General features: G+C 42.1%; 6 protein-coding genes and 1 pseudogene across 6 annotated transcripts; 4 read left to right on the top strand and 3 right to left on the bottom strand.

Moving 5' to 3' along the window:
* Nucleotides 1–1,028: 1,028 nt before the first annotated feature.
* Nucleotides 1,029–1,804, top strand: LOC141837464 (uncharacterized). The gene has a single exon (XM_074724859.1). It carries the CDS (start codon nt 1,029–1,031, stop codon nt 1,719–1,721), a length of 693 nt encoding a protein of 230 aa, XP_074580960.1. The 3' UTR covers nt 1,722–1,804.
* A 45-nt stretch (nt 1,805–1,849) lies between these two features.
* LOC141841117 (uncharacterized) lies at nt 1,850–5,932 on the bottom strand (annotated as a pseudogene).
* A 340-nt stretch (nt 5,933–6,272) lies between these two features.
* LOC141839381 (putative 6-phosphogluconolactonase 4, chloroplastic) lies at nt 6,273–8,093 on the top strand. The gene is made up of 3 exons (XM_074727114.1): nt 6,273–6,693; nt 6,776–6,911; nt 7,441–8,093. The coding sequence occupies exons 1-3, from the start codon at nt 6,314–6,316 to the stop codon at nt 7,921–7,923; spliced, it is 999 nt and encodes a 332-aa protein (XP_074583215.1). The 5' UTR covers nt 6,273–6,313; the 3' UTR covers nt 7,924–8,093.
* Nucleotides 8,094–13,248: 5,155 nt separating this feature from the next.
* On the top strand, nt 13,249–14,554 carry LOC141840199 (B-box zinc finger protein 20-like). Its single transcript, XM_074728117.1, has 3 exons — nt 13,249–13,503; nt 13,613–14,059; nt 14,149–14,554. Exons 1-3 carry the CDS (start codon nt 13,318–13,320, stop codon nt 14,455–14,457), a joined length of 942 nt encoding a protein of 313 aa, XP_074584218.1. The 5' UTR covers nt 13,249–13,317; the 3' UTR covers nt 14,458–14,554.
* Nucleotides 14,555–15,418: 864 nt separating this feature from the next.
* On the bottom strand, nt 15,419–16,999 carry LOC141837463 (lysophospholipid acyltransferase LPEAT2-like). The gene is made up of 4 exons (XM_074724858.1): nt 16,784–16,999; nt 16,592–16,651; nt 15,632–15,795; nt 15,419–15,560 (listed from the first exon to the last, which is right to left on the bottom strand). The coding sequence occupies exons 1-4, from the start codon at nt 16,997–16,999 to the stop codon at nt 15,419–15,421; spliced, it is 582 nt and encodes a 193-aa protein (XP_074580959.1).
* Nucleotides 17,000–17,473: 474 nt separating this feature from the next.
* LOC141841876 (uncharacterized) lies at nt 17,474–18,465 on the top strand. The gene has a single exon (XM_074730071.1). It carries the CDS (start codon nt 17,514–17,516, stop codon nt 18,381–18,383), a length of 870 nt encoding a protein of 289 aa, XP_074586172.1. The 5' UTR covers nt 17,474–17,513; the 3' UTR covers nt 18,384–18,465.
* A 976-nt stretch (nt 18,466–19,441) lies between these two features.
* LOC141837461 (flavonoid 3'-monooxygenase CYP75B137-like) lies at nt 19,442–21,210 on the bottom strand. The gene is made up of 2 exons (XM_074724856.1): nt 20,255–21,210; nt 19,442–20,092 (listed from the first exon to the last, which is right to left on the bottom strand). The coding sequence occupies exons 1-2, from the start codon at nt 21,152–21,154 to the stop codon at nt 19,442–19,444; spliced, it is 1,551 nt and encodes a 516-aa protein (XP_074580957.1). The 5' UTR covers nt 21,155–21,210.
* Between the last annotated feature and the right edge of the window lie 6,351 nt (nt 21,211–27,561).

Here is a 27,561-nt window from a genome sequence, read left to right as displayed (position 1 = left end):
ATGAGAAAAGGTTAGATGCTTAATTGCTTTCTACATATTCATCTAGACTTCCTACCCAAAGACCCATACAAACATTGCTAGTTCCTAGACTATGTATGGAGTTAGTTTCTTGATATGGTTTTCAATGTCCCTAAAATGATTAGTAGTTTAAGAAGCATATCGGAGTGGTTATCCAAGTCCTCGAATTGTGCTCGACTCAGTAGAACAACAGCAACATATGATGATTCCAAAGGTCCAACTTATTCCTATTACCATTCCCAACTTGAAGGTTCCACTGCATTCAATTTTTGATTCTGCAGAAACAAGAAACTGGAAGGGAAGGGCTTATCAGTTCATGTATCCAAATTGTAGTAGCATTGCCATCGAGTTAAGTAGGAATGTGATAATGGTTGTCTTTGAAGTTAAGCACTTCACTGCATCACTAGATATAATGAGATGGCTTTTTCTTTGTAACACCAAATTAATGCCCTGCTTACTCCATGAGCTTTTTCTGATTAATTAAGAGTAAATGATATAGGATAGAGGTGTTTTAATTGCAAATTTGGCTGAATTCATATGTTACAAAAAAATGTAATGAGGATTCTCTGTTAGTGGTAAATATTTTTAAATAATTAAGAAAAACAAATCAAGGAATTAAAGGAAGGCTTCAATGTAAACAGTCCTACACTGCTACACCAATTATGATTTGTGAGTGTAACTTATGATTTATAGTAATCATTTATATTATCTTAACTTATGATTTATATATTATTATATTTGTAGTTTACATATAAATTATATATTTATAATTTATATACTTATTCAAATATTTATGTATTTACACCAAAGCTCAATTCACAGGCTAGGCCATACACAACCCAATCTTGAGCCGTGTTGAGCCCCACGGATGAGTTCCAACCTGAATACATAAAAATATCAATAAATAAAAATAAAAATTTAGAGAGAAAAATAAAAAAATCTTTTAAAAAAAATAAAAATATTTTTTATTTTTTTTGATAAGCATATGGCGTCGGTCCATACACGTTTGGATGTCATCTGAATTAGATACCATTATCCAATTTGTTCAACGCCCGCATTCAACCGTAAAATTAGAAAAGCACCAACATTTCCAGCTGCGAGTCCAACAAAATCGGCATGGACGCCCTCTCCGCCGCTTCCAGCCTAAAACCCGCCGCCGCCCTCGTCGCTGCCCTGTACCCCACTCAACTCCTCCACCCTCCACCCCATCCCGCTTCCCTCCCTGTCTTCTCCCCGCCGCCGCCGCCGTCGTCAAACCCCAATCCACCTGCCCCACCAAACTCCCCCTCCGCCCCTCCTCCTCCTCCTCCTCGCTCCGCCGCCTCTACCTTCCTCCTCGCTGCGCGGCCGCGTCCACCGGCTACGCCGCCGCCCTCCTGGACGCTGCCTGCTGCGACGGAGTGCTCGACGCCGTCGAGAGGGATGCGAGGCGGCTCCTCCGGGGGCTCCGGGCGATCCCGGCGCTGGGAGAGAGCGCGAAGGGGAAGGTGGTGAGGAGGGTATCGGAGGGTGGGGGGTTCTACCGGAATCTAGTGGTGCTGGTGAGGATGCTGGTGGCGAAGGGGAAGACTCGGCTGGTGGAGGAGGTGATGGAGGAGATCGGGAGAATCTGCGACGAGATCAGGGAGGCGCGCGTGGCGGTTATGCGGACGAAAGCGAAGATGGAGCTGGAACGGCTGCAGGAGATCGCCGGAGAGGTGTAGAAAGCGAAAGGAGCCACCGAGGTCATTCATGCTGAGACCTGTTCTACTCTTTCTTTATCACCTGAACCCATGTCCACTTCACCCTTCAAACCCTATCTTCAATTATAATTTCCATATTGCTCTTCATGGAAAAATGAAACATAGGAGTGTATCAATATGAATTACTGAATCTGAAGACTTACAATATTGATTATTTTCTGATGTCGTTGAACTCTACAGACTAGAAACCGAAGTTATGAGTAAAGAAGATAGAGAAGGAAGCAGCAAATGGATAGGTAATTAAAAAAACTAATCGGAATCGACTAATTAGGCAGTACAGAGATACTAGTAAAACTTTGCAGTTTTCACCACTGTATAATAAGAATGTAGGGGGAACCTCAATATGAAGAGTCTTTGCTTGTTCTGATCACTGCAAATAGTAGATGCATTGCAGACACACTGTTGCGTTTTGTCTTTCAAACCCCACCTTGTCTTCATCAAGTGTTTAGTGGCTCTGCCTCACCGTCTCTTTCCTTCACGGAAGTCCAATCTGGAAATTCTGCACAGAATACTAGTGATGATTTGAATGCGGGAAAACATATTACTGAAATAACATCTCAAATATTATTCTCAGATATGGGCGGTTGATAGTAACATTCTCCAATGCATGAGGTTGATAAAATGAAGTTCATAAGATGTTGCTTTTCTGGTCTATCTCAAAATATATAGAGACAAGAAGAGAGCTGATAATCCTGATTTGTTGTATATATGATTCCGCTGTTTTGCTGAAAACTTCAGACCTTAGAAATATAATGTCTAGTTGTGGTCAATGTCGAGAACATTAGTTATATTTGAAGATTATGCTGAAAGTTCAATGTTTCTAAATCCAATTCATTAAGAGAGGACAACTTGGAGATGTTTCATCTTACTTGATCTGTGGCCTTCAGCAACCTTCATCAACCTCCTTTGTAGAATTGAGGCGAGGAAAAGGAAAGCAGTGCACATGCCGAACATGACAGTCATAGGGAATGCACTAACCTGTAAATTGGCACTTTCTCAGTAATGGTACCAGAAAATAAAAGGATCATAAACCCTGAATTATAATTTTAGTGCAAATACTAAATGTTCGTGGAGAATATGCTGAAATTGGGAGGAAAAGGGTTAATTGGAAGCTTACATTGTAAAGAACAATGCACACAAATATGTTCAGTGGAATGCGGAAAAAGTTCATGATTGTACTCCTAGCCTCCTCAGGAATGTACTGGGATCTCATTTTCATAATCGAAGGCCAAAATATTCCAACACATGCTTCAAATGTACAGAATCCAAAGAGCTGAATACAACCCCCCAAAGAAATGCTCCCGCCTTTGACCGTTGACGGTGTTATTAAGGACTGCAGGAATGCAAAGATCAAATCAAAACATCTGAATGCGAGTTGAAAAGAGAGTGGAAGCAAAAAAACAGTAGTTGGCTAATAACAAGGGCACACATTTGTAATAACTGGCAGGAGGAGAGCGACGGCAGATATAGCAAATACAAGCTGCATGTAAGATTCAACTTTTGGTATTGCACGGGCTAATAGCCGAGATGCTATGGAGCTACCTAACATCGATGAGAGCATGAAAGTGGCAAAAATGAAACCATGAGGAATGTCCTCATCATTTGGACTCAAAGCAGGAGTCCAAAGGAAGACAAACGTATACATGGAACCCTCAAACAAGGACTGTATTGCACCCAGTAAAGCAATTTTCTCATCTGCAAGAACACAGCAGATCTCAACATCATACTTTTGAGGTGGTCATATTGATATTTCCTTTTAATACTGAATTGAACTACAATACCAACCAGAAGAAATAGCTGATGCAGCAACCTTAAACTGGGTCAGTAAATCTTTGCTTTCAGAAGCATCCCCATAGTTCTCAGTCCATGTTGATAATATAATCACCATGCCTATTGCGAGGAAGCAAGCAGCAGCATCAAACGGTGCAACAGGTCCAAAACCCAAGTTATCTGTCAGTAAATTAGCAAAGAGCCCGGATATAATGGCAACTAGGCCATTGCCAAGAAATATGGCCTTGGAGAAAGTTATGGACAACCATTGTGGTTCAAAACCCCTCTGCATCATCGTAATAAAAACATATGAGAAATTAAACAAGTTATGAAGACACAAGCTAACCAAATAAATTACTTCTAACTAGTATAAATTCTACTTACCCATTGATTAAGCACCAAGCTATCTTAGATAAACAGAGTGGAGTTTGTTAAGAACACAACCAATTGAAATTTACAAAAGGAAGTTTACATTGCTCAGTTTCTTACTTACGGATGTGATACATACATGTTGCATGAGCTGTCACTGTTACGAAGTCCTGTTTGTCCTAACTATTTGGAGTTAGCTACATGGATTTTATTTCTATGTTGAGCTCTATGCAGATTATATCATTAGTGATATTTGAAGTTAAATTTTATTCCATTAATTATTTTCTATTGGAATTTGTTTGTAACCCTGAATTTTCATTTTTAAAAACAATTGATTTAACTCCTTTAACTATAAAATTTATTGGTTGTGGTTTAACATATTCATATCATGCCAATTTTCCCTCTTATTTTCATATGCTGGAGCTACATGTCAGGCTTAGAATTTTTTGTACACATATTAAACGATAAGTATTATTTTAAATATCGCACATATTTAAAAGTCTAAATGCCCAGATCAAGATAATGTTCCTCATTGTATATTGTCCTACTTGAGATTGATCCTAAATTTCCTAAAGAAGTTCAATATTTTACAAGATTTATATAAATATTTTAATAATCACACAGTTTCTCTAGCTGTAACCCTGGATGCTTAACTGATATCTAAATCTTAACACGTAGAAGGTTTGAATTATTCCCATTTGATTTAAGTTTTCAACTAACTCTGACGCGGTCTACACCTCTGAAAGGCAATCATTCATAAAATTATCATTGGATGTCTTTTTGTGCGCGCGCTACGCGTTATCTTTTGGCAAAGTCATTCGCGTCATGCTCCTTCCTTTCTGTTTTTTTGGTAGTCACTTTACTTCGTTTCTGACATATAGAGCCAACAAATAAATTGACTCACTAGTATTGTATAGACTGGATGATTCTGTTGTTAAGAGAAAACATTCTGACGAGTAAAATTTACTTTAAGATCTGAAACTAAACAGGCGCATGAACAGCGAGTGGGATGGGAATTTAGAAAAGCGTCAAGCGATCTGTAACTTGAGATCTAAGAGTAAGGAAAGTAACATGAGATCCGAGCAAAGAACAGTCGCAAAGGAGTCATAGATGAAACTATTTCCAACTGGTAAATGCAAATCGCATCAGCTTACGCAAGGGGAAAAAATTGACAAAAAGGCAAACATTTTTTATCAAAAAAAAAAGTAGTGACTTAGAATAACCTTGTTGTGTTCTGCAACAAGCCATGACTCGAATGCAGAAAACAGGAGCGACGTGGCGATCCCTCCTAAAATGCGTCCCAGCATCAAGACCTTGTATATGCGGCGAATGCTTGGTGAAGCAGCTAAGGATGTAGGTGATACAGTAGGTCACAGAAGCTCTCTTCCGACCCCTGTAATTTTAAACACAAAAAGCTTCGAGATTAATTCACATAGCAAACGGGAAAGAAACACTAGATCGACCCCAATTTGGGAAAGCGCTCACTGTTTGTCAGCCATGGAACCCACAATGGTACCGAACAGCATGGAAGATCCGAATCCGGCGATGAAGAGGCGGCCGATGTCTCCTTTCCCGTAGCCATACGTAGTGTAAAGGTAGTAGACGTAGGGTCCCTGCAGCCAATCTCCAGCTGCCTCCAACAAAAGACAGAAATCAACAATCTAGCGCGTGGAATGAAGAGTGAGATCTGGTCATAACCCGATGGGAACAGATCAGATCTGCACATTGCCGTTGGTGCGAAAGGATGTAGAGGAAGGGGAAGGAGAGCTTCACCCATCATGAGGGAGTACACGAGGAGATAGTTGTTCTTGAAGGAGTTGAAGGCGGAGGAGGTGGCGGCGCGATCGCGGGTGGTCTTGCTGAGCTCCAGCGCGGCCACCACCGCGGCGAGCCCGCCAAAGAGAAGCCAGTAGAAGACCTCCATTCTCGAGCTCCCCACGCCTCCGACGACGACGAAGAAGAAGAAGAAATAGCGCAGGGGAAGTGGAGTGGGAGCGGAAGCGATGTGAGATCGGCTCCTAAAGCGGCGTCGGTGGTGCGGGGTATAAATAAGTAGATAAGCATAAAATAAAAATAATAAATAAAAATTAAATATTTTTATTTTTAATTATCATTAAAAAAACGTCTTATTTTAAAAAATATAAAAGAAGGGATCATTTTGTAAAAGAAAAATAATATTTGCCAAATAAATTATTTTTCTTGAAAATTATTTAAATATACAATATTGTTTATGACGTCTTAAATAATTTAGAAAGTTATAATTTATTTTAAATTCATCACGTGCCTAATTTTATTTATTATTTCTCATAGAAAACGTAGGTTTGGTCTCCTTTTTCCTACCGTCCATCTTCATCTCAACGGAGTTAAATGAATCGGCAACCTAAATCAGGAAATCTCAAGAGCTCCGCACTATAATGGCTCCCTTCGCTGCCTCCGCCTCGCCTGCCGCACTAAGCTACGGCTTCCTCCGCCGGCGGCCGTCACCGATCTGTAGGTTTTCGGCGACCTTCTTTCTTCCTTTGCCATCAGCAACGCTAGATCAGTCAAGGAGGCTCTCCGCCGTCTGGCCGACTCCACTTCGATCTCGTCGGGGGTCGTCGTCCTCGCTTCCTGCCATGGCTTCTGAAAAGGCTCTCGCTTCGAAGGGGAAGCAAGGATTGCTGGTCTTCGACACCGAGGAGGAGCTCTCCGTATCGCTTGCGAAGTATGCGGCGGAGCTGTCGGAGAAGTTCATCCGCGAGAGGGGTGCCTTCACTGTTGTCATATCCGGTGGATCACTCGTCAAATCCCTCAGGTATGAAGTTCAGTTTTTTGGTTGATTCGAAATCTAAGGTCTTGGTTGGTTGGATTTGTTAAAAAAAGGTTCTCTTTCGTAGGAAATTGACGGAATCTCCTTATTTGGAAACAGTAGAGTGGGCAAAATGGCACATTTTCTGGGTGGATGAGAGAGTGGTCCCAAAGGATCACGAAGATAGCAATTATAAACTTGCATTTGATGGATTTTTGTCGAAGGTACAGAATTCTAACAGAAGTATCCTTATTGATTTATGCAAAACATAACTTCCACCATTCTTATTGAGAAATAACTCTCAGGGAGAAAATGTTTAACCAATAATATTTGCGTCTTCTTCTTCATGGTTATTGCTCTTGAATATTGAAGATTATCCGTGTTTGGTAGTTTTATGTTGCCTACAAATGTGGAGATTGAATCAAGTAATAATTTGTACATTTACGTTGGTTAGTCCTTGGCATAAAGATACAAATAATAAAATTTATCTGTTTTCTCTGCTCACTTTCTTAAACATGGATTAATGATTTGCTTTCTATGACTATTTTCCTCATCTTCAGCATACAAGAAGCAAGAAGTCTTTAAATTGATGTGAAGAACTTAAGTATTGCTCTTTCTCTTGTTTCTTCTAAAGTAGCTCATTTGTGATTATATCTTGTAATTGTTCATGGAGCATCATGACTGTATAACAACTGAACCTATTGTTTTACCTGTAAGTTTTGCACTGGAATCAGTTTATCTTACAAATGACAGGTCCCAATTCCACCTGGTCAAGTCTGTGCTATCAATGATGCCTTATCAGCCCCAGGTGCTGCTGAAGACTATGAGACTGCTTTGAAGCATCTAGTCAACATTGGTGTGGTTGTCAAATCAGCAACTGGTTATCCAAGATTCGATCTCATGTTATTAGGAATGGGGCCAGATGGTCATATTGCTTCTCTCTTTCCCAGCCACCCTCTCCTTAATGTGACAGATAAGTGGGTTGCCTTCATAAAGGACTCTCCAAAACCACCACCAGAAAGGATTACATTCACTTTACCTGTAATCAATTCATCTTCTTATGTTGCAATGGTGGTTGCTGGAGCTGGGAAAGCTGGTGTTGTTGGTAAAGCTCTGGGCAATGAGAAAACTGCTGATTTGCTGCCTGTTGAGATGATTTCCCTTGAAGATGGAGAGTTGACATGGTTCGCTGATAATGCAGCAGTCTCAATGCTCCCAGATAAGCCAAGCCTGTAGACACTTCATGTATGTTTTTGATGTTCCATTTATCTGGATAATGATCTGGAAAATCATTTGTCTAGATAATTCCAGATATTTTTATTTTGAGAATTGTCAAATTTACTATGGGCATCTAGTTATGATTTGTCTTTTCAGTGGTTTCTGAAACTATCTTACTTTTCTGGATATGGTTTGGTATTCTTATGAATAAGATAAAGGAACACACAACCCTGCACCAAAATAATTTTTTTATCAGCGAACAACTTATGAACCCAGGTAAAATCAATTTTTGTCACAGTGTTCAAGTTTCTTTTATTTTCAAGCTCTACTTGCCTACTTTCTTTTATAACTTAAGGAATTGATATTTCTGAGGGTTCCTTGGTGGCTTAGTGCAGAAGTAAAATTATTCAATTTCTTGGTTATCCCTGCTTGGTCATTAAAAACTAGTCTGTTAGTGTGTAGGGAAGCCTACTTCTTTTGCATCTGCACCAACTCTATGTTGTGAAAGTGAAAGTCTCTTATTCCGACTGCCTTCTTTTTTAGAAATAGAAATTGTAAAACAAACCATTGAACTAGTTGATATGGTGAATGTTCCTGGCAATGATTTGAAGATACCTAGACACATTTAAGGTTTAAACTTATAGGTAAAGCGTGTTGGCTTAAATATTACATATGTTAAATGGCTATCACGATTAGATGCAGAACATTTAATAAGTTCTCATGAGACATGATATTCCATATATACTGTGCAGTTGAATTATTTCATGAGTGTTTCTCTTACATCATTTTTTAAGATCATATAATATGAAATTATTCTCACCAATTTTCCCATAGGCTTTTCCAGTGATAATCATATGGATCACTACTTTTATGGTCCAATGTGCCTCGTCTCAATATTTCCTTCCAAGAGATACATTCATGAAACTATGCAATTTCTGGGGTACACTAGTAATTAGCTATTACATAAGCATGCTGCTGCCAACTTTGGAACACTCCTTTTTGCCATTGTCCCTTGCTTTTTTTCTTCCATATAAACTGATGGGTAGCACGGGAATTAACAAAAACTAATTGGTTTCTCTTTTAAAAAATAAATTAACCTTCTGCATGGTTACTATTTGTTACTAAAGGAGGCAGAAAAAGGAATTTCTATTACTTACTGGTACGCATGAATATCTTACATCTTGATTAATTGTTCGCATGTGGAGACGTCCATGAATATTTCCATCACCCTGTTCAATAGGTCAGACTGAGTGTATTTCCCCTTGAAGAGGTAGGATTCTCAGTTGAGAGTAAGAAGCTACTCTTCCATAATTGCAGAAGAGAAGAAAAGGGCTCCATTTTTACTAGACATTAGTAGAAGGGCTATGACAAACTGACAGTATCCGAGGTTTAATGATTATATTCATTCAATAGTACATATCTAAAAGAGGCTTTGTGTTTGACTGAGTCTGCTAAGAAGAGTTGTAATATTGTGTTGCTTGAGTGCCAATATCTCAACATGTTTTGGTTTTTTCAGTGTGGAGGTATCACGCTATGCTGATGACAATTTAAGTTTTCAAATTACTAAACACAAACATTTAAAGTAAAGGTCTCCCGCTTATGCTGTAGCACCCGAGTTGAGCTTTCAGAGTAGATAACATGAAAAGTGGCACACATGATCCTTTCTTTTAGTTTAATGATAGTTGCTATGACATGAAACTAAGGATTGCACTAGGGCTTTCTTCAAGGTGGTTCTTCTGTTATCTTATCATTTAAGCTTGCAAATTCTACATAATGATATTGATGTTTATATTTGTAGGCTTTGCACACAGCAGAACATTTGTTTTTCATTGGAAGAAACTTGGTGTGTAAGTTTTGTTAGGAGATCAAATCTTTTTGCACTAGTTTCCTGAAGCTTAAGTTGTTAGGCCTGTGTGATATATACTTTTGCTAATTTATCTTCTTTTGAAGCCATCATTTTTTCCAGAAAACTGGAAAAGATGCATGGTGCCCTGTCATTCTTCAGTACCACAATAATCTAAATGAACTTTTGTGTGTGGGTGTCTTTTATCTTGTCGAGGGCATGGGAAACACAACCCAAACACAATGATGACATCAGGTTAAACCCTTGTTCAAAAGTTTTGATTTTGATTCTTCCACCTCCATCATGCTTCATATGAACTCTTTTTTTATGCCTCATGTGAAGGTCAATCAATTGCAAAAAACTTAAATAGTGAGCTTTCTTTAATTCCATGACAACTAATACAATTCTTATAGTCCTACATTGCAGTTTCTTGATTAAATGGAATATTTGGCATTGTATTTATCAAGAATTGACTCTGAAATTAGTTTCTTTTGATTGGCACTCTCAAAATGTTCACCTAAAATATGTTACTTGCCATCTTTGAGTTCCAATCTTAGTTCTGTTTTACATGATCCAATCCATCAAGTAGATACATGATAGAGGATATGAAAATGTTTTATGATGAATTATTGAGACCTTTATTTGCTTTACCCTTGGTTATTACTCAAATTCAATTGTGCTCTACAGGTCTTTCTAGTTCAACTGCATTATATGTGTTTCGATAAACCGTAGTTTCCGCAACTTAATGCATGAGAATGTTATTAGTAAAGCGTTTTTAGGAGGAACAATGAAGGACCAGCTTTCCCACTAACAAAGCTCACAAATTTGATGATCTAGGTTGTTTATGAGCATACAAATGAGCTTCCATGGCTAATACACAAGTGAGGTCCAACAATTGTGGCATTTGAAGCTATGGCAGCAAGGAGCTTTCCCTCTCCAATTTCACTGACAGAAATCATGAGGTTGGTGAATCCTCTCCAACTTGTTATTTCTTGCTTGGGCTCTCAATATGTTCTTCTTCCACTGTCGCTTACTCAACGGAATAAGATTCGTATCGATCGAGCAAGACCATTAGCTCAATGTAGCGGTGTTAGTTAACCGTTGAAATCTCGACACCGAATTGCTATAGCTGTTAAGAAATTACAAGACTTCCTTCCAAGCCAAGGCATGCCTCCCCAAAAGTTGCACTTGTTATTGGTTTCACAACTCATCCACACTTTCATATTGATTTCTTTTGGAGTTCGCTAAAGAACTAAAAATTGAATATGAGGTGGGTGGGAATTTCGGGCATTTGTCGATGAGATGCTCGTCCACTAGTACATGTAACTATCACCTTGTCCCCCTCCGTCTCGTACGATGCTTCGACTCGATCCTCGCTTTAAAAGTGCATCACTATCTCATTTTAAGGCCTACCAAAACTCATGACTTTTGTTTTTTTTTCTATCCCTTTGTGTTTCTTACTTCTATCTATCAATACATATTTTCTTCCTTTCCCACCTTTTTTTTCATTCAAAAATATGTGAAATGTAATTAATTTTTTTTCTTAAAAATAAACTAATCTTGCATTTATTTTAATTGCTTATGTGACAAGACGGTAGTTAGTTTAGGTTTATGGGTCATGGCAACATCCGGCCTCTGTCGGCAGCGACATGGACATCATTTTTATTAGTTTTATCGAAAACACCCCTGTAAATTATTGAATTGGGTAAACCCCAAGAAACTATTTATTATGATAACGGTCTCAACAACCTTCCCGAAATATCGATATAGATACAAGCGTCCTGTCCGTTTACTTGGAGGGAAAGATAAGAATGAAAATGAATATGAAATAAAAATCATATCATTATACATGCATGTTGTGTGTGTGTTTTTTTTTAGTTATGGGACAGTTAGTTGGTTACTATAAAATAGATTTATTGAAGTAGATAATGATCAAATCTTGATAAAGTTGAGATAATATCTTCTATGTAGTGGTCAATTGTAATTTCTCGATTTATCTTCTCATAGATTGAACTCGTGGGATATAATATTTTTCTCTATGATGAAATAAATCGAGAAATTGATGATTAGCCATTATGGGGAAAGTATTTTTTTTTTTAATTTCATCGAAATTCAATTCTTATCTATTATAATAATATCTATCCCACAATAGCTAATTGAATCTTGTCACGAAGCTTTAATCCGTTTTCCCTTCTTCAACAAAAAGTGAAATTTGTCAAAAGTTTTACGGTCATATCTATGACAGGTAAATTAACAAATTAGTTGACCATTACGAAAAGAGATATTATCTCAACTTCATCAAAATTCGACTCCTTTACTTTAATAAGTCTATCTCATCTGTCCTCCTCAGATTTATTGCATATAAGTCTTGATAGATTAACTCTCTGTTGGCGCATTAATGAAGGTCAATTAATGAATAGTTGACCATGCACTGTTAGAAGATCTAACGTTGACAATTGAAAATTAGAAATATTATTGCTTAATGGTAAACAATTGACTCTTGATAATTTTTTAATTTTTTAATTTACTTTTCTTGCCGAAATAAATTTTAAAAATTAATTTTTTGCTGTTTTAGATCTTTGGATGTGCCCATGATGTGGGACTACAAATGCATGTGCCCATGCTTATTAAATGCAATTAAATGGTCTAACAATATTACACACAACAACGTGATAATTCAATTCGACTTAACTCAATATAAAATATTAAAAATTAATAAACGTGGGGAAAAAATATGATAAAATATATTATTTTTTTATGTTTGCTTTTAAAATTTTAATAATTAGGTGTTTATATCACATTAGAATCCTAGGAGTGTTTGATTTGACCTCAAAGAAATTTTCTATTGACCATTAAATATATCATATATCATTTTGTAGCTAATATTTCAGAGTTATCTTTTCATTAGAGAAAATTGATCGTAGTCTTGGAAGAATTAGGGCGTTTACATCATATATTGATTTGTGATGAAGTTTAATCGAACAGATAGGTTAATGCCACCACTTTGGTGCTAGTGCTGAATTTAATTGGGCCTAGTGAACGGCCCAATAAAGGCCTTCAAAGGTTGTTACTTGGGCCCACTTGTGCCTGAAGTTAATATGAGCGCTTAAATAATTTAGACATTATTTTTTGAAGAAAAATTAATTTGTGATGGTTGACTTACAAATTACTCTAACCAGATTTTAAGTATTTTTATGGGGGTTTTCTTCTTACTTAAAGATTTCTTAATCTATGTTATTAATCAACATTAATTGGAATAAAAATATTAAAAATAATAATTAATAAATTAATTTAATAAAGCATAACTTTTTAACGTTGTTTTAGCGTTTTTACTCCGCCCCATCAAAGTAATACTTTTGGGAGTTTTTCATAAAAGTAAGTTATTCCTAAAATAGCAGGGGCAAAATTGGAATTGTTGCAACTTGTGATTTGCGAAGCTGGCAAACTCCGCAGCATAAATTCTAACAAAAGCCTTCGTTCCGATGGCGATGCTTCCAAAACACACCTGAACTCGCCGGCGTTCGCCCTCTGCTCTGGCCAACTCCTCCGCGTCGGCCTCGAAGAGCCCGATGAAGATACTCTGCGACGTGTGCGGCCAAGAGTCTGCCTCGGCGTTCTGTTGCGCCGACGAGGCCGCGCTCTGCGACGCCTGCGACCGCCGGGTCCACCGGGCGAACAAACTCGCCGGCAAGCACCGCCGCTTCTCCCTCTCCGCGCCCTCGGCCCAGTCGCATCCCCTCTGCGATATCTGCCGGGTCTGCCCAAGCAACGATTTTGATGCTTCGTTGTGGATCTGCTACGAAAAAGTTTGAATTTTTTTTTTTTTTGTTATTATTCTCAGTTCTTTGGATTTGGGAATTGCAGGAGAAGCGAGGGTTCTTGTTTTGCCAAGAGGATCGCGCGATTCTTTGCCAGGATTGCGACGAGTCTATCCACAGCGCCAACCATCTCACCATGAAGCACAATAGGTTCATCCTCACCGGCGTCCGTCTTTCCCCTGCGCCGATTTCGTCTTCTTCCTCTACCGAGCCGGAGCCGGAGTCGACGCCGGCTAAAGATGGTGCTAAAACCGCCGTCCCGGTGAGCGACCAAAATAAGACCTTGCTGGCAAACGCTTCCTCCCCCATCACCACCACCAGCTGCAATACCACCAGCAGTAGCGCCGCCAGGCCCGTGACCGCATCCACCACCGTCTCCGCCGCTACCACCAGCAGCATCTCGGAGTACCTAATCAAGATGTGCCCTGGATGGTGCGTCGAGGACCTTCTCGTCGACGATGCAGCCGCCGTTTCGATGGAGGATTTCGCGAAGGTCCGTGAACTCTCTTCCTCTCTCTCTCTCTCTCTTTCCGTCTCCCGAGACACTAAAAGTTGCATCTTGTTCTTCCTTTCGTTGCGCAGGGAAACGAGTTGCTCCCGTTCCTGGAGCCGGATCTGGACGGCGGCGCGCAGGAACCGACGGCGGATAAGTTCCCAGTGTGGGCGGTGCAGGTGCCCCAGTTCTCTTCTCCGTACTTCTCCCCCGCCGCCTCCACCGCCGGCCTCGGGCACCGCCAGACGTGGCACGCCAACAAGGGGGCAAGTGTCAGCTACCAGTGGGCCGCGAAGACCGTACCAGAGCAGGGCGGCGAGGACCTATTCATGGTGCCACAGATTTCCCCTGCGCCTACTCCCAACAAGAGGACGAGGCGCTCGCTCTGGTACTGCTGAACCGGCCGCCCATCCGCCTCACCTCGTCGGCGCCTCTGTTCCAATCACCCCTGAAAAACTTTAATTTTCCAGAATAATTTAGCGTAAGTTTGTGTAATCTTTGCAGCCAGAGATTTCGAGTTGGCTTTCCAGATCTCCAAAATCTTATCCACTTCACAAATCGATATATCTTCAGATGTTAAGGCTCATAAACTTCGCAATCTAGTTCACAGTCAGCATCTGAATCCGTCAAACAAGAAGAAAGCTTGTAAAAAATTCTCGTAAGGTAGACCTTGATTGATTTGATGAGATCATACTCATGATATCAGTCCATTATGAGAAGCTAAAGGTCAACCCATAACTAACATTGATTGACAAGTGTGGAAAGGTCAACTAGAGTCTCTTACTTACAATCTAGTAGATGAGTCGGTAGATTCTGAACTAGGCATTGAGTTGGTTGGTTGATTTGGACTTATCGAGACGCCTCAACTGAATCCTTTACTTCTTGCAGTAGCATTTAAAGCTCCAACAGAACGGTCGCCGTTGGATATGTTTGGTGTTTCAGTATCTATCTACACAACTTCGTGCTATTTTACCATCAATTTGTTACCTCGAGCCGCCGTCATCCGTTCCTTCCAGGAGATCTCTCATCCTTGGATCACCATCCTTGGACATACTGAATCTTTCATGCAATTTTAAGTCTAGTTCCAATCTAAGGTTTGGGTCCCGGCTGAAAGAAAACAGCAACATGAAGGGGAGGAGGAAGAAGAAGAAGAAAAGAGGAGACGACTTACATGGAGAAGGCAGAAACACATCTTCTATCATTGGCACTGGAGAAAACTGTGCACATGTGAATGAAGCCTTGTCGTCTCCAATCACCTTGCCTCACAAGTACGAAGTTATCTCAAAAATGATGATAAGGCAAGAAAATAGGAAAAGTATTTATGCAAGCAATCATACTTCAACGATTGAAATACCAATTTCAGAAAAACGTGTGAATCTTGAAACCGAGACATGCAATTAATATGATACAAAAATTAGGAAATATCAGATAACACACCTCCATAAAGTTGTGAAACTGTGTGAACATTCTAAACTTGAGCCTCAGCAAATTAACATTTCCCCTAAATCAAGTGAAAAGTAATTCATTACAACAAGGACAATGACTAAAAAATATATTGTGTAAAACCCTTACCAAGATTGATCAAAATGTATATAGGGATACCGAACAACCCCAGGTTGCAGTGGCAAGCCAGGCAGGAATGCACCAGGTCCTAATGAAAGGAGGAACCTCCCATTTGTAGTGGTTCCCTCAGGAAATAACATAACACGTGGAAATTCATTGGAAGAAGCCTTTCTCTGTTTTCATGTCCTAGAAAGCAATTTATGTATCAATAGCTAATAAAATTTAGTTGTTTTCCTCCTAAATATAAATTAGAGGCATTCATTCATCATCAAATATAATGTAACACCACAATAAGTTACTTGAGGCAACAATATTCAGATAAGCTAACTGACGTCTGATGACTTTGGATCACTGATAACAGCATCTTAAATTGACTATTTGACCTTGAAATGCAAGCAAAGCGAGCCGATAAAGCTAGACTACAAAATATGAAAGATCCCAAGCTAATTTCTTCCTTGATTAACTAAATTTTTAAGTTGGCTAAGACCAATGTAACTTTAGGCACAGTCAATTTATGTTACTCATGTTTAGTAGTTTTCTAGAAGAAAATTATCTGAATCTAGAATTCAGAATTTAATTTTTGAATTCTTTCATTGTCGTATTATTGTCTTACTGTTTGGTATTAGATATTTGCAGGTGAGTAATGTAAAAACTCAAGCAAGGAAATGAGAAAAAAAACCCTTGGGAGAGAAATGAAATTGTAAAATCACCAAACACCAACTGCATTTTGCCCTTAAAACAATGATATGCTGTCATATCATTGTTTGATATGATTAATAGTTAAATGAACTATTGCTAACATGGTAGTAAGTGTGGTGTTACCAACGATGTAACCTTATTCAAATGCTAAGGACCAATACACATTAAAACCCAACAAACTAATTTAAATAAAATGTAGCTGGCTCATTGCAGGAAAGAAAATTGATGAAACAGATAGTAGCATTGATCAAGAAGCAACAGTCTTTATACCTTTATTTCATGAATAGCAAGCTTTCTTGATTGTGGTGAGAACCTATCCACATATATAACCTACAAAATATAATTAACATATCATTATAAAATCATTTGATAAGAAAAAAAAAAAACCACGAGAGGATAAGAATAAAACAATTAGCAAAATGAAGAGCTGCTTATGAAAGATTCCTAGACAAGAGTGATTACCTGCATTGCTCTAATAATAGTTCCAACAAAACGCAATGCATCATGTGACTCAGAAGCAACCATAGTGGGAATTAGTTCATAGAAAAAGAATATGGACTTAATGTATGAGATATGATTGCAAACAACTATAGGTGCAATCTCCCGAGGTGCAGGCCTTCCTTTTCGTTTAATCCACTGATAACTGTTAGAAAAGCAGCCATAGAAGCAACCATTCATAAGCTAAATGAACAAACATCTACAACATGCTTCATAAGTTTGAAAATATCTACATTCCTGTAACTTGAGAAATAGTTTCAAAACAGGACAAATCTAAAGAATAAATACTTGGAGCCTTTAGTAAAATTGAGCAGAAAACACAATAAACATACCACAATAAAAAAACACATCAATCATAGAATTTTGTACTAATAATATGGATTAATACTCTCGAGACAACTGAAGTTTCCCAGTTCTTTTTTTTCAGTATAAAATCAAATTTAGCTAGTGTTTTTCTTTAGCCAATCCTTTAATTATTTATAGGCCGGGCCGGTCTGGTCTCGACCGGCACTGGCTGGGCTTGGGTTTTTTTATTTCTAGCCCAAGAAATTCTGCTCGATCTGGTGTACGGTGGAAATCCACGTCATCACTTCTGTGCTCCGCCAGTTTGTCCGCCGATTTGACTCGACCGCATGTTTTTTCCCACGGCGATGGTGATCTTCATCTGAGTCCCGACGATCGGCGTCGACGCCTGATGCGCTCCGTTCCTTCTCGCGTCACCGCGGGTCTCATCGCCGCCTTCCTCTCCGCCTGCCCCTTCCCCTCTCCTCCTAACCTCCTCTTCTTCGCTGCCGCAGCCGCCGCGCTCTCGGTTCTCCACCTGTCCAAAGCCCGCGCACGCCCGCTTACTCCCCTCCGCCGCCGCCGCCTCCACGGAGTATCCCAAGCGGTGGAGATGAGACCCACCGTCTCCCCTCCGCCGTCGCTCACCTTCTCCTCTCCCGAATCGCTCTCCGATTGGATCCGCCCTCATCTCCCCTTCGACCCTGTCGGCTCCTGGGGCGAGGTTCCTGGATCTAAATCCCTCGTCAATCTATGGATCGAGGTCAACCGCGGAGAGACTTCGCTCCTCCTCCTTCCCGATTCTGAGGGTGACCCGAGCGGCGAGAAAGAAGGAACCTCCACCATCCTCCGAGTCGTCAACGTGGCCATCGTCAGGATCCGTAATTCTCGCGGCGAAGTCCTTGTGGAATCGCACCAAATCCTCTCCGACGGCACGGTGCGCCACCGATGCCGCCCGCTTTCCGAGAAGATGATGCCTGGGGAGGCAGTCGAGGAGGCTGCCGTTCGCGCGGTCCGCGAGGAATTGGGGAAAGACGCGGTGAGGATTATTCCCGGCTCGTATCGGATGAGGATGGAAGACAGGGCTTCCGCCTCGTATCCGGGCCTCCCGGGGCGCTACATCTTGCATACCGTCGATGCCGATGTGGCAGGACTGCCGGAGGTGGGGGAGTTCTCGACGGAAGAGAATGGGGAGGGTGTCGAGGCAGCGGAGAAGGCGGTTTTTGTCAAGAAGCATTTCTGGAAGTGGGTCGCCGATGATGGCGGCATGCAGCAATCCTAGGATTGATGACGGAACCCTAAAGGTGATTGCTAACTTGTTTCACATTCATGCATTTGTTAAATGCTGATTGTTGTGAATTGAACGTAATTAAGAAGTTATTGGGTTTTTCTTGTTGACAATCTTTGTCGGAGAGAGCTGAGTGGCCGAGTCGCGAGTGCTGAGTCGCCGACCCGAGTGGGTGACTGTCGAGCCGAGCTGCCGAGCCGAGTGGCCGAGTGGGCGACTGTCGAACCGAGTTGCCGAGCTGAGTGGTCCGAGCCGAGTTGTTGGGCCGAGTGGGCGACTGCCGAGCCGAGCTGTCGAGTTGAGTGGCCGAGCTGAGTGGCCGAGTGCCGAGCCGAGTTGCTGGGCCGAGTGGGCGACTGCTGAGCTGAGCTGCGGGGCTGAGTGGCCGAGTCGAGAGGCCAACTGCCGAGACACCGAGACGGATGATGCCGAGGCCTGCGTTGAACGCAGTTTCTTTAAAACAGATTCGTCCTCTCCGACGATGCTTAGAGGTCACGACGGACGTTTATTTTCCAGGATACAACAGTAGGATTAGCAAAACGATCAAGCACAGATCGTTACCGACAAACCGATTACACTCAAAGGCTATCTATCACCGGGGAGATAGAGGAAAGGAAGCTAGGATTAAAAAACCTCTTATTGTGATCTCCCATCGCTTCCTCTTTCAACGTCAAGTAATCAAATCGTCCATTAATTTATACGTTATAAAAATTGAACAGGATGACAAAATGTTGGTTGATCTGTTTGGGCAAATTATGGCCTTGATCGGTTCGACATTCGACGTGCATAGGTTGCGCTTGCACACAAGTTGCCTTACGGACAATGCAATCCGAGCTCTAATTTGCATCCCCTACGTACCCACACGTGAGAGAGTTTCTTCCCATGTATTTGTTCACAACATCAATATTTGTGATACAATATAAACCAACTAAGTTACCTCTCAAACTTATTCATAAAGGGTCTTCTCCTCCCTTCCAATTCTTTATTTCCATTCACATTTCCAACATTTCTTTCCTTTTATTTGTTGGTTCCAATTTCCATTACCACCATGCTTACAAGTATAGATCATCTCTTGCAAGCCTGGGCGTCGGCACCAGCACCAGCGGCCGCGCCTTCTTCATCACGATCCCAAACTTCTCCTCCATGTCCTCCGCCGCCTCCTTTCCTTTTCCCTCCACCGCCCGCCACTCGAACGAGTGCACCAGCGTCGCCACCATGTACGACATCATCCGCTCCGCCATCACCGCCCCCGCGCACATCCTCCGCCCCGACCCGAACGGGAGGTACCTGAAGTCGTTGCCGCTGAAGTCCCAGCCCCGCTTCCCCGCCTCGCCGCCGTCCGCGAACCTCTCCGGCCGGAACTCCAGCGGGTCCTCCCACACCTCCGGGTCCCGGTGGATGGCCCACACGTTGACGAACACTCTCGCGCCGGCGGGGACGGAGTAGCCCCCGACGACGCAAGCGGCGCTGGGGCAGTGGGGGACCATCAGAGGCAGGGCCGGGTGCAAGCGGAGCGTCTCTTTGATGACGGCGGCGAGGTAAGGGAGACGACCGATGTGGGACTCTTCGACGACGGCGTCGGGGCCCACCACCGCGTCCACCTCCGCTTGGACTCGCCGGAGGATCTCGGGCTTATGTAGCATCTCGGCCATGGTCCATTCTACCGTGTTGGATGTGGTCTCTGTTCCGCCTACCACCATGTCCTGCCAAATTATAAGATTTCACAAAAACGAAAGAAACTCGAAATCAAATTCAGTGAGGTCCCCTTGATTCTTGAAACAAAACTATAAACTAGAAATGATCTTCTTTTGTTTTGTTGGAATATTTGGAGCAGTTCATGAATGGAGCAGAACAGTGTTAGTTACCATAAGCAGAGCTTTGACGTTAGTCATGGTGAAGGGCGTCTTCCCGTCGCAGCCTTCCTTCTCCAGCCTCAGCATGAACTCCAAGAAGTCTTTTCCTTCGCCTACGCCGCCGCCTTCCTTCTTTCTTCTCATCTCGATGATATCTTCGAAGATGCGGTCGAATCGGCGCAGGAACACGCCGAGGCGGCGCTGGATCCCCTGCAGATCCATCCACGCCACCGCCGGGAAGAAGTCCGACACGTTGGGCCGCCCCAGTAGCTCGGTGATCTCCGCCACCACCTCCCGGAACTCCTTCCCCACCGCGCTCCTCCTCTTCTCGTCGGCGCCCTCCAGCGTGGCGCCCCACAGCGTCCCCGTCACCGTGTTCATCGTCGCCAGGAACATCTCCGCGCCGACGTCCACCGCGGTCCCCGCCTGCGCCCTGATGTTTGCCGCCGCCGCGCGCATCTCCCGGCGCCGCAGCGCGTAGACGGCGTCGAGCCCTGCGGGGCAGAGCATCTCGCGGACGGACAAGCGGCGCAGCATCCGCCACTTGGGCCCGTTGGGGTTCCACACGATGTCGGCGTCGCCGCCGTAGGATATGACGCGGGCGGAGGCGGGGACGTCGCGGTTGGCAAAGGCGGCGTCGTGGTCGCGGAGGACCTCCCGGGCGATGGCGGGCGAGGAGATTACGATGCCGAGCTTGGCGCCAAGGCGGATGCTGAAGATGGGACCGTGGGTGCGGGCGAGACGGGCGAAGTGCGCGTGGAGGTCAGATTGGAGGAAGGGGAGGCTACCAAGGAGTGGAATGCCGCGGGGACCGGGAGGCAGAGGAGGACCATGGCGTCGGAGTCGGCGGGCTAAAGCAGCGTGGGCGAGGGCGGCGAGGAGGAAGGCGAAGGCGTAGAAGAGGAGGGCCATTGACACCGATTGATTGGCGAGCAGCACTATTTAATTGCGTTCTCGGAATCAAGAAGAAGTTGATATCTTTCGAGTTGGCGAGCAATTGAAGATGCTGAATTTGTCGTTCGCACAATCAGATACACGAGGATCCCTTCCTATGACGTATACTGATTATTTTGTTTTCATGATGATTAATTATAATTTTTTAATTTATTTTTTTTATGATCATAAAATGAATTATATAAAATCGTTAAAATGATCGATTCTAACTTTTAAAAAAAATATATAACTCAATAGTAGTTAGTAAGCGTTGGAAAACTGAATAAAAAAAAGAAAAATAAATTAGAGTTGAATTCAATTAAAAGTTTTGTGGTATGAAAATTAATTTATATTGATGTGAATCTATGTAGATATAGATACAGAAACAGATATAGATGAGAGATTTTCTTCTTTCATATTAGCACCATACAAATATAGATTTAGAGTTCATATTGTATTAAACTTAGTTGCGTGGATGTGATCTATTGAACTCAATTGCGTGGATGTAATCTATACACGTTGAAAGTTGGGATCGATCCGGTGCGTGTATGTATTTATGTATTTTAAAAATATACACAGCAGTAGAAAAATAATAATAAAACTAAAATTAAGCAACACACATATGTAAGATACAACACAGATGTGGAATAACTAAGGAAATAAAATTTTTAGAATAATAATTTATTCTACGTATACCTGACATATGATACTCAATGGAAATGACATGAATAGAACAACTTCATCGAAGTCTGCCTCTATCGATGATCCACGCCAAGTCTTGTCGGGACAGCTTCTCAAGCACAAGTTGCATTGTTGGTTGCGGTACTAACCGTTAATCAGCAACGGTCGATACAAGATAAAATCCTAACATCGGAAACGTACAATAACACACGTTGCGTTCATTTCCAGGGCTTTCTAACGATCATTGGTAATATATTTTTCGGTGATGTTACAAAGGCACTATACCGAAACTCTTTTGGTGAACTCCCTCGACCAGCGGCAGCAGCACCTTACAGGGTTTCCGGCGTCTGGTGGCGAACCAACAGAAAGCACCTTAGCAGTTTGGCAACCTCTGGCGACCGAAAACGCAGGGATGGCGGCGGCTGAGCCTGGTCAGGTGTGATCGGGCAGAGAAGCAACAGAGAACAGGAGGAATAAAGCTAGGGTTTCTCACACGTCTACCCACAACCGGCAAGTTCCCTTTAAAGCCGAAACCTTGAGATCACCGGATCCGTTGCCATGTTTGTTCGCCGCCGGATTAGGGAAGGAGATCAGATCCCTTTCCTTTCTTGTGCGAGCTGCTACAATCGGAGGATATGTTTCCTTCTTTGTATGAGCGACGGTTGGAGGAGAAGATTCCATTCCTTCCTTGCGCAAGATCCGGTGATCGGGGATTTCTTTCTTGATTTGGGTGGTCGACGTCGGGCTGAGAAGCGCAGTCTCACGCTTGAGGAAGAAGGCGTCGCGCTCCTTGAATCGGGGAAGTCGGTTTAGGGTTTTCCCCTAAATAGGGTTCAACCCGGTTCAGCTTGAATCGGGTTCAAGTCCGGTTCCATTTGGTTCATAATCAAAATCGTTTAATTCAATAATCAAACGATCTTCGATTTGATCCAAACAAGTTTTGTTTGTTCCATCTTCTCAAGACGAAGCCCATCATTGCTTCCATTTTACCAGAATATCTTTCATCATGGATTAAACTAAGTTGGTTCAATAACCAGAACACTTCCGACTTTGTTTATTCCATCTTCATAAGATGAAATCCATCGTTTTGCTTTTGCCCGATCTAACCGGATTTCTCTCGTTCTGAGAATCCAATTCTCAAACTCGTTTTAAGTCATTCCAAAAACCTGTAGTGCGTGTGACCTAATAGATTTTCGGTTATGTTGGTCGTGCGTAATTAACTCTTAATTTCGAATCGATCATGAATGACACCTAGTAGTACATCATGATTCCCAATTGATCGAAAAATCAAAACTGATTCCAAAATAATTTCTAAACCCTTCAGCAACTATAATAAAATGTCTCGTTCCTTTCACCGTCTCATACCCGCTTGATTCAGGACATTGTCTATTTGTGTCAGTCCCCGCTAGACTGACTACGTCACACCTATCCCAAGCTTGCTTTTTTATTCTGTGGATTCGAGTTACTTGTACATGTGTCCAAGAGCATCATACTCTTGACATGTGTTGCTTTGGCCAAAGACTTTTAGTAACAATCCAAACAAGCGATCGCAGAGTATACGTCTCTTTTTACAAAGAACGGGGAATCCTCTGTGGGCTATTCAAACACCTTCGGACACTTCGACTTACACCCAATCATTTCGGATCCACATCTTCTTGGAGATGCTTGCTTAAAATGTCAAAGTATAAGCTTCCGCGATCAAGGTGACTTGAATACTGCAAGTCTAAGGAAACTCGTACTTAAGCTACACTAAGATCTTCATTAACATACGGATAGAACCATATAAAGTCTCACGGTAGGTCACTCAATGAACTAGTTACCTTTAACTAGCATCCACATTTAACTCTCAACATCCAATGTCTCCAACTAGTGAGAACGGTTGCTTGGTAAACCAAAGAGTATAAACATGTTAACCTCAACAGAATCGATGACTTCCGTATTCATCAATTTATCATCGACTAGGGATAGTTTCAACACTTTCATAATTACACATATAGAGAAAATCACAAGTTGTGATCCAATCACAAATTTTCTTTTATGGACATTTAGTGAACAAGTTTAAGATCCAATCAAACATATAAAATATCCATTTAAATAGTGAATTTCTATTTATTTAATAAATAGTACAACCGTAAAATGATTGTCTTAGAGCACCTCTGAAATATAACAGGATCGATTCAAGAAAAATACTTTTGTTATGCCCATTTGATAGCTTAGCCACTCGATCAAGTCTAGCGATTTGATTTTTCCTAACAACTGGACCATATAAGTTTAAGATTTTATTTTAATATTTTTAAATTAAATAAATTTTTGTTTATCTTCTATAATAATATTTTGATCAAGTCAAGCAATTGTGTTGACTAATCCTTTTCATTTGTGATCATCAGTAAAAGTTGAACATTAATCTTGAAGGATTAAAAATACACCTCTTATTATTACTATTATTTTTTTTTACGTTTGTTCATACAACAGGATCAATAATCAAAATTTGTACAATTCCTTGACTTTTACCACATGTGATACTTGTTGGACAATCTTTGCCGGAGAGATTAATATTTTATTGAATTACAATACAATTCAACTTATCTGTAGAGATTGTTTGAACTGATAATTTCAAACTGCCAACAGGGGGTTGGTGTGTCCCGATCACCAGTGCTAAATCAACCGAATGGTTGAGTTGCCGAGTGCCGAATCGGGCGAGATGCCGAGTGCCGAGAGCCGAGACGTCCAAGTCACCGACTGTCGAGTCGGTCGAGACGCCGAGAGCCGAGACAAGAGGCCGAGTGCCAAGAGTCGAGTCGAGGCCTGCATTCAACGCAGTTTCCTTAAAACAGATTCGTCCCCTCCGGCGGTGCTTAGAGGTTACGACGGACATCTGTTTCCCAGGATACAACGACAGAACCGCGCTGTCCACCGAGGACAGGTAGATCGCGGGGAACTAAGGTGTACCCGAATGTTAGCACGAGTGAGAAGATGGGAGAGTGGTGGTGGCTTCTCTAGATGATCTTATTTGCTTAAGAGTTGGACTCTTATATAGGGTCTTCCTATACGTTTGTTCATGCATTATACGTTTATGCAATCAATATGCATAACGTTCATGCATTGCATTTATGTATGAACGTTAATTTGAGCAAAATAAAATATTTCCATGTGGTAAAATGTTGGTTTATTCGCTTGGGCAAATTTTGCCCTGATCAGTCCGACATTCAACGCGCACAGATTGCGCTCGCACACAAGTTGCCTTACGAATAGTGCAATTCGGGCCCTAGATTTGCACTCTAAGCATTTGTTCACAACATCAATACTTGTGACACAATATAAACCAATAACTATGCCTTGAAACTTCCAATGTGGGACTATATTCTCATTCACAAAGGAGCTTCCTCCTTCCACCACTTTTTTATTTCCATTCAAATTTTCAACAATACTTACTTCCAAGAAGTTGCCATGGTGAGCCAAATGCTCTGAAACTTGCAGTAAAAGTCTACGAAATCATTATGTCGGGCTAAAGTATTTGCCTGTTACACCAAAGCATCTTCCTTCCCGCGAATCAGAAATCTCCATCTTAAAATCGAAAGACACATCCGGGCCCAATCCACATGATACAACGGGTCTTTATTGATTCAACGTGACAAATTGGATCAATAATCGATCCGACTTGCTAAATTAATAGGTCAATAGTCACCACATTTGACTGGCCCAATCGCAACTTCATTCGGCCTGATCCCAAAAAGCCCTCGATTGGCTCAGCCTTGCGACTGCACACTCACCCATCTCGGCCACTCGGTTGTACGTTCCATTATCTTGGTCATCCGACCTACGTCTCGGTCCCTCGATCATACACTCAGTCGTCTCACCCACTCGACCCTACGTCTCGGTCCCTCGGCCATACACTCAGTCGTCTCGGCCACCCAACCCTATGTCTCGATCACTCGACCATACACTCAGTGATCTCAGCCACCCACCCCTACGTCTCAGTCACTCGGTCGTACACTCAGTTATCTCGGTCACCCGACCCTACGTCCCATCACCTCGACCACTCAGCAACTGCCTCAGTCACTCGGCTGTCCAACCTTGCTCTCGACCTCGGCCAGCTCGACCGCTCAGTCTTGCTCTCAGCCTTGACCAGCCTGGCCGCTCAATCTCGTTCTAGGTCTCTCAATCCCGTTCGGCCTCAACGAGCCCGATCCCTCTATTCTACTCCGACTCGGGACCTCTCTGGTGCTCCCCCCTCCCCCCCCCCCCCCCCCCCCCCCCCCCCCCCCCCCTCCCCCCTAGGACAACCGAGCGGCAGGACAATCAAGTGTGCGGGCTCTGTCACAGGGTAAGGGCAGTACTAGGTTGTTAGGATTGGTCCCCTAGATCCTTCTGACTTCCATTTTGGGCTAAAAGGCAAAAATAATCCGCACGATCAAGTCGTAGGGCCGTAATGAGGTTTTGTAGACCCTGCCCCTAGATGCTGCCCTATCAGTTCACTTGTCAGCAATACGCAGAACCTGTCCCTTCGGATACCACCACAACTTGCTCCCATGTCAGCAGGAATGCCCCCTTTAGTGAGTATATAAATTCCTCTACAGGTATGAAAACTCTCTCTCTCGAAAATTTCAGATACTTTGAGTATTATTTCTTCTCCATTTTTTTACTTCTCTTTGCTGACTTGAACGTTGGAGTGGTCTGTCGGGAATTCTCGACGTCTTGCTAATCCGTTCGTTCAGTTCTCTTCTTCTTCAAATTCTTTTCACCGATGAGATCTATGTCGATTGAGGTGACATTTTCTTGACTAATGACTTGACCATCTGAGACATTCAGTCGGAACACCACATACTCGAATTCATCCTCCTTGAGATGAGAGATGAACTTGACTGGGCGGGGTTGTCCTTCGACCTCGATTTGGAACTCAACCTTGAATGGGAGATTGGCGGAGATCATTTTCCCTTTCCAAACCCCGACATACTGCTTGATCACCTCTTCCAGGCCAATGAGATCCAGGTCAGAAGCCTTCTGCCCCGTGGTAAACCTTCAACGACACGATGACGCGAACCCTTTTGCCGATCTTAGTCGCCGCCAGCTGCTTCTCTTCCTCTATTTCGACAGAAGAAGAGACATCTAGTCCTAAAAGGAAGGATGATCACGATGGGACAGGGGCGAAAGAGGGTCGATTGAAGCGACAGAGGAAAGAGACTGGAAGAAGAGAGACAGAGAGATGGCAGTGACTGCGGCGGTGGCCGCGTGGCCATATTACTTTTAAAAAAATGATATGCTACATAAGAAATGTAGTATGAAATTCAACATGATACACTCAATTGCATGGATATGGACCCCATTGCAAGGATGTGAAACTCAAAGTGTGTCATGTTAAATTTCATATTACATTTTTTTCATGTACTATATCTAAATTGCTAAATAGAGAAGGATAATATTATAAATATTAAATTAAAATATATATTAAAATTTTCAATTAAATAAATTTTTATTATATAATTTAAAATTGAACTAAATAACATATGTTATGATTACTAGATAATCACATGATTAAGAATGCATGCATTTGTTAAATGCAGTATCAGTACTGATTGTTGTGAATTGAAACCTTATTCTAGAAATAGAAATGTCCTCCATATCTTGGTATAGCCATCATAATCCTGAATTTATTGGGTTTTTCTTTCCTTTTTATTTATTGGATCCAATTTGCATTACCACCATGC

Source organism: Curcuma longa, chromosome 11 (assembly GCF_044706935.1).
Source record: "Curcuma longa cultivar G26 ecotype Majalengka, Jawa Barat chromosome 11, ITB_CL_G26_1.1, whole genome shotgun sequence".
NCBI lineage: Eukaryota > Viridiplantae > Streptophyta > Magnoliopsida > Zingiberales > Zingiberaceae > Curcuma > Curcuma longa.
Note: the sequence above shows the minus strand (reverse complement) of the source record. Positions and strands in the feature narration are given on the sequence as shown.

What these genes read in the sequence shown, in the direction of transcription:
- LOC141841876 (XM_074730071.1), top strand. Translation starts at nt 17,514, where the DNA reads ATGCGCTCCGTTCCTTCTCGCGTCACCGCGGGTCTCATCGCCGCCTTC.
- LOC141839381 (XM_074727114.1), top strand. Translation starts at nt 6,314, where the DNA reads ATGGCTCCCTTCGCTGCCTCCGCCTCGCCTGCCGCACTAAGCTACGGC. An exon ending in TCACTCGTCAAATCCCTCAG is followed by an intron (nt 6,694 to 6,775) that starts GTATGAAGTTCA and finishes TCTCTTTCGTAG; the next exon opens with GAAATTGACGGAATCTCCTT. An exon ending in TTGATGGATTTTTGTCGAAG is followed by an intron (nt 6,912 to 7,440) that starts GTACAGAATTCT and finishes TACAAATGACAG; the next exon opens with GTCCCAATTCCACCTGGTCA.
- LOC141837461 (XM_074724856.1), bottom strand. Translation starts at nt 21,154, where the DNA reads ATGGCCCTCCTCTTCTACGCCTTCGCCTTCCTCCTCGCCGCCCTCGCC. An exon ending in ACGTCAAAGCTCTGCTTATG is followed by an intron (nt 20,093 to 20,254) that starts GTAACTAACACT and finishes ATAATTTGGCAG; the next exon opens with GACATGGTGGTAGGCGGAAC.
- LOC141837464 (XM_074724859.1), top strand. Translation starts at nt 1,029, where the DNA reads ATGTCATCTGAATTAGATACCATTATCCAATTTGTTCAACGCCCGCAT.
- LOC141840199 (XM_074728117.1), top strand. Translation starts at nt 13,318, where the DNA reads ATGAAGATACTCTGCGACGTGTGCGGCCAAGAGTCTGCCTCGGCGTTC. An exon ending in CCCTCTGCGATATCTGCCGG is followed by an intron (nt 13,504 to 13,612) that starts GTCTGCCCAAGC and finishes TGGGAATTGCAG; the next exon opens with GAGAAGCGAGGGTTCTTGTT. An exon ending in CGATGGAGGATTTCGCGAAG is followed by an intron (nt 14,060 to 14,148) that starts GTCCGTGAACTC and finishes TTCGTTGCGCAG; the next exon opens with GGAAACGAGTTGCTCCCGTT.
- LOC141837463 (XM_074724858.1), bottom strand. Translation starts at nt 16,999, where the DNA reads ATGAATGGTTGCTTCTATGGCTGCTTTTCTAACAGTTATCAGTGGATT. An exon ending in CTATTATTAGAGCAATGCAG is followed by an intron (nt 16,652 to 16,783) that starts GTAATCACTCTT and finishes TATATTTTGTAG; the next exon opens with GTTATATATGTGGATAGGTT. An exon ending in ATACATTTTGATCAATCTTG is followed by an intron (nt 15,561 to 15,631) that starts GTAAGGGTTTTA and finishes CACTTGATTTAG; the next exon opens with GGGAAATGTTAATTTGCTGA.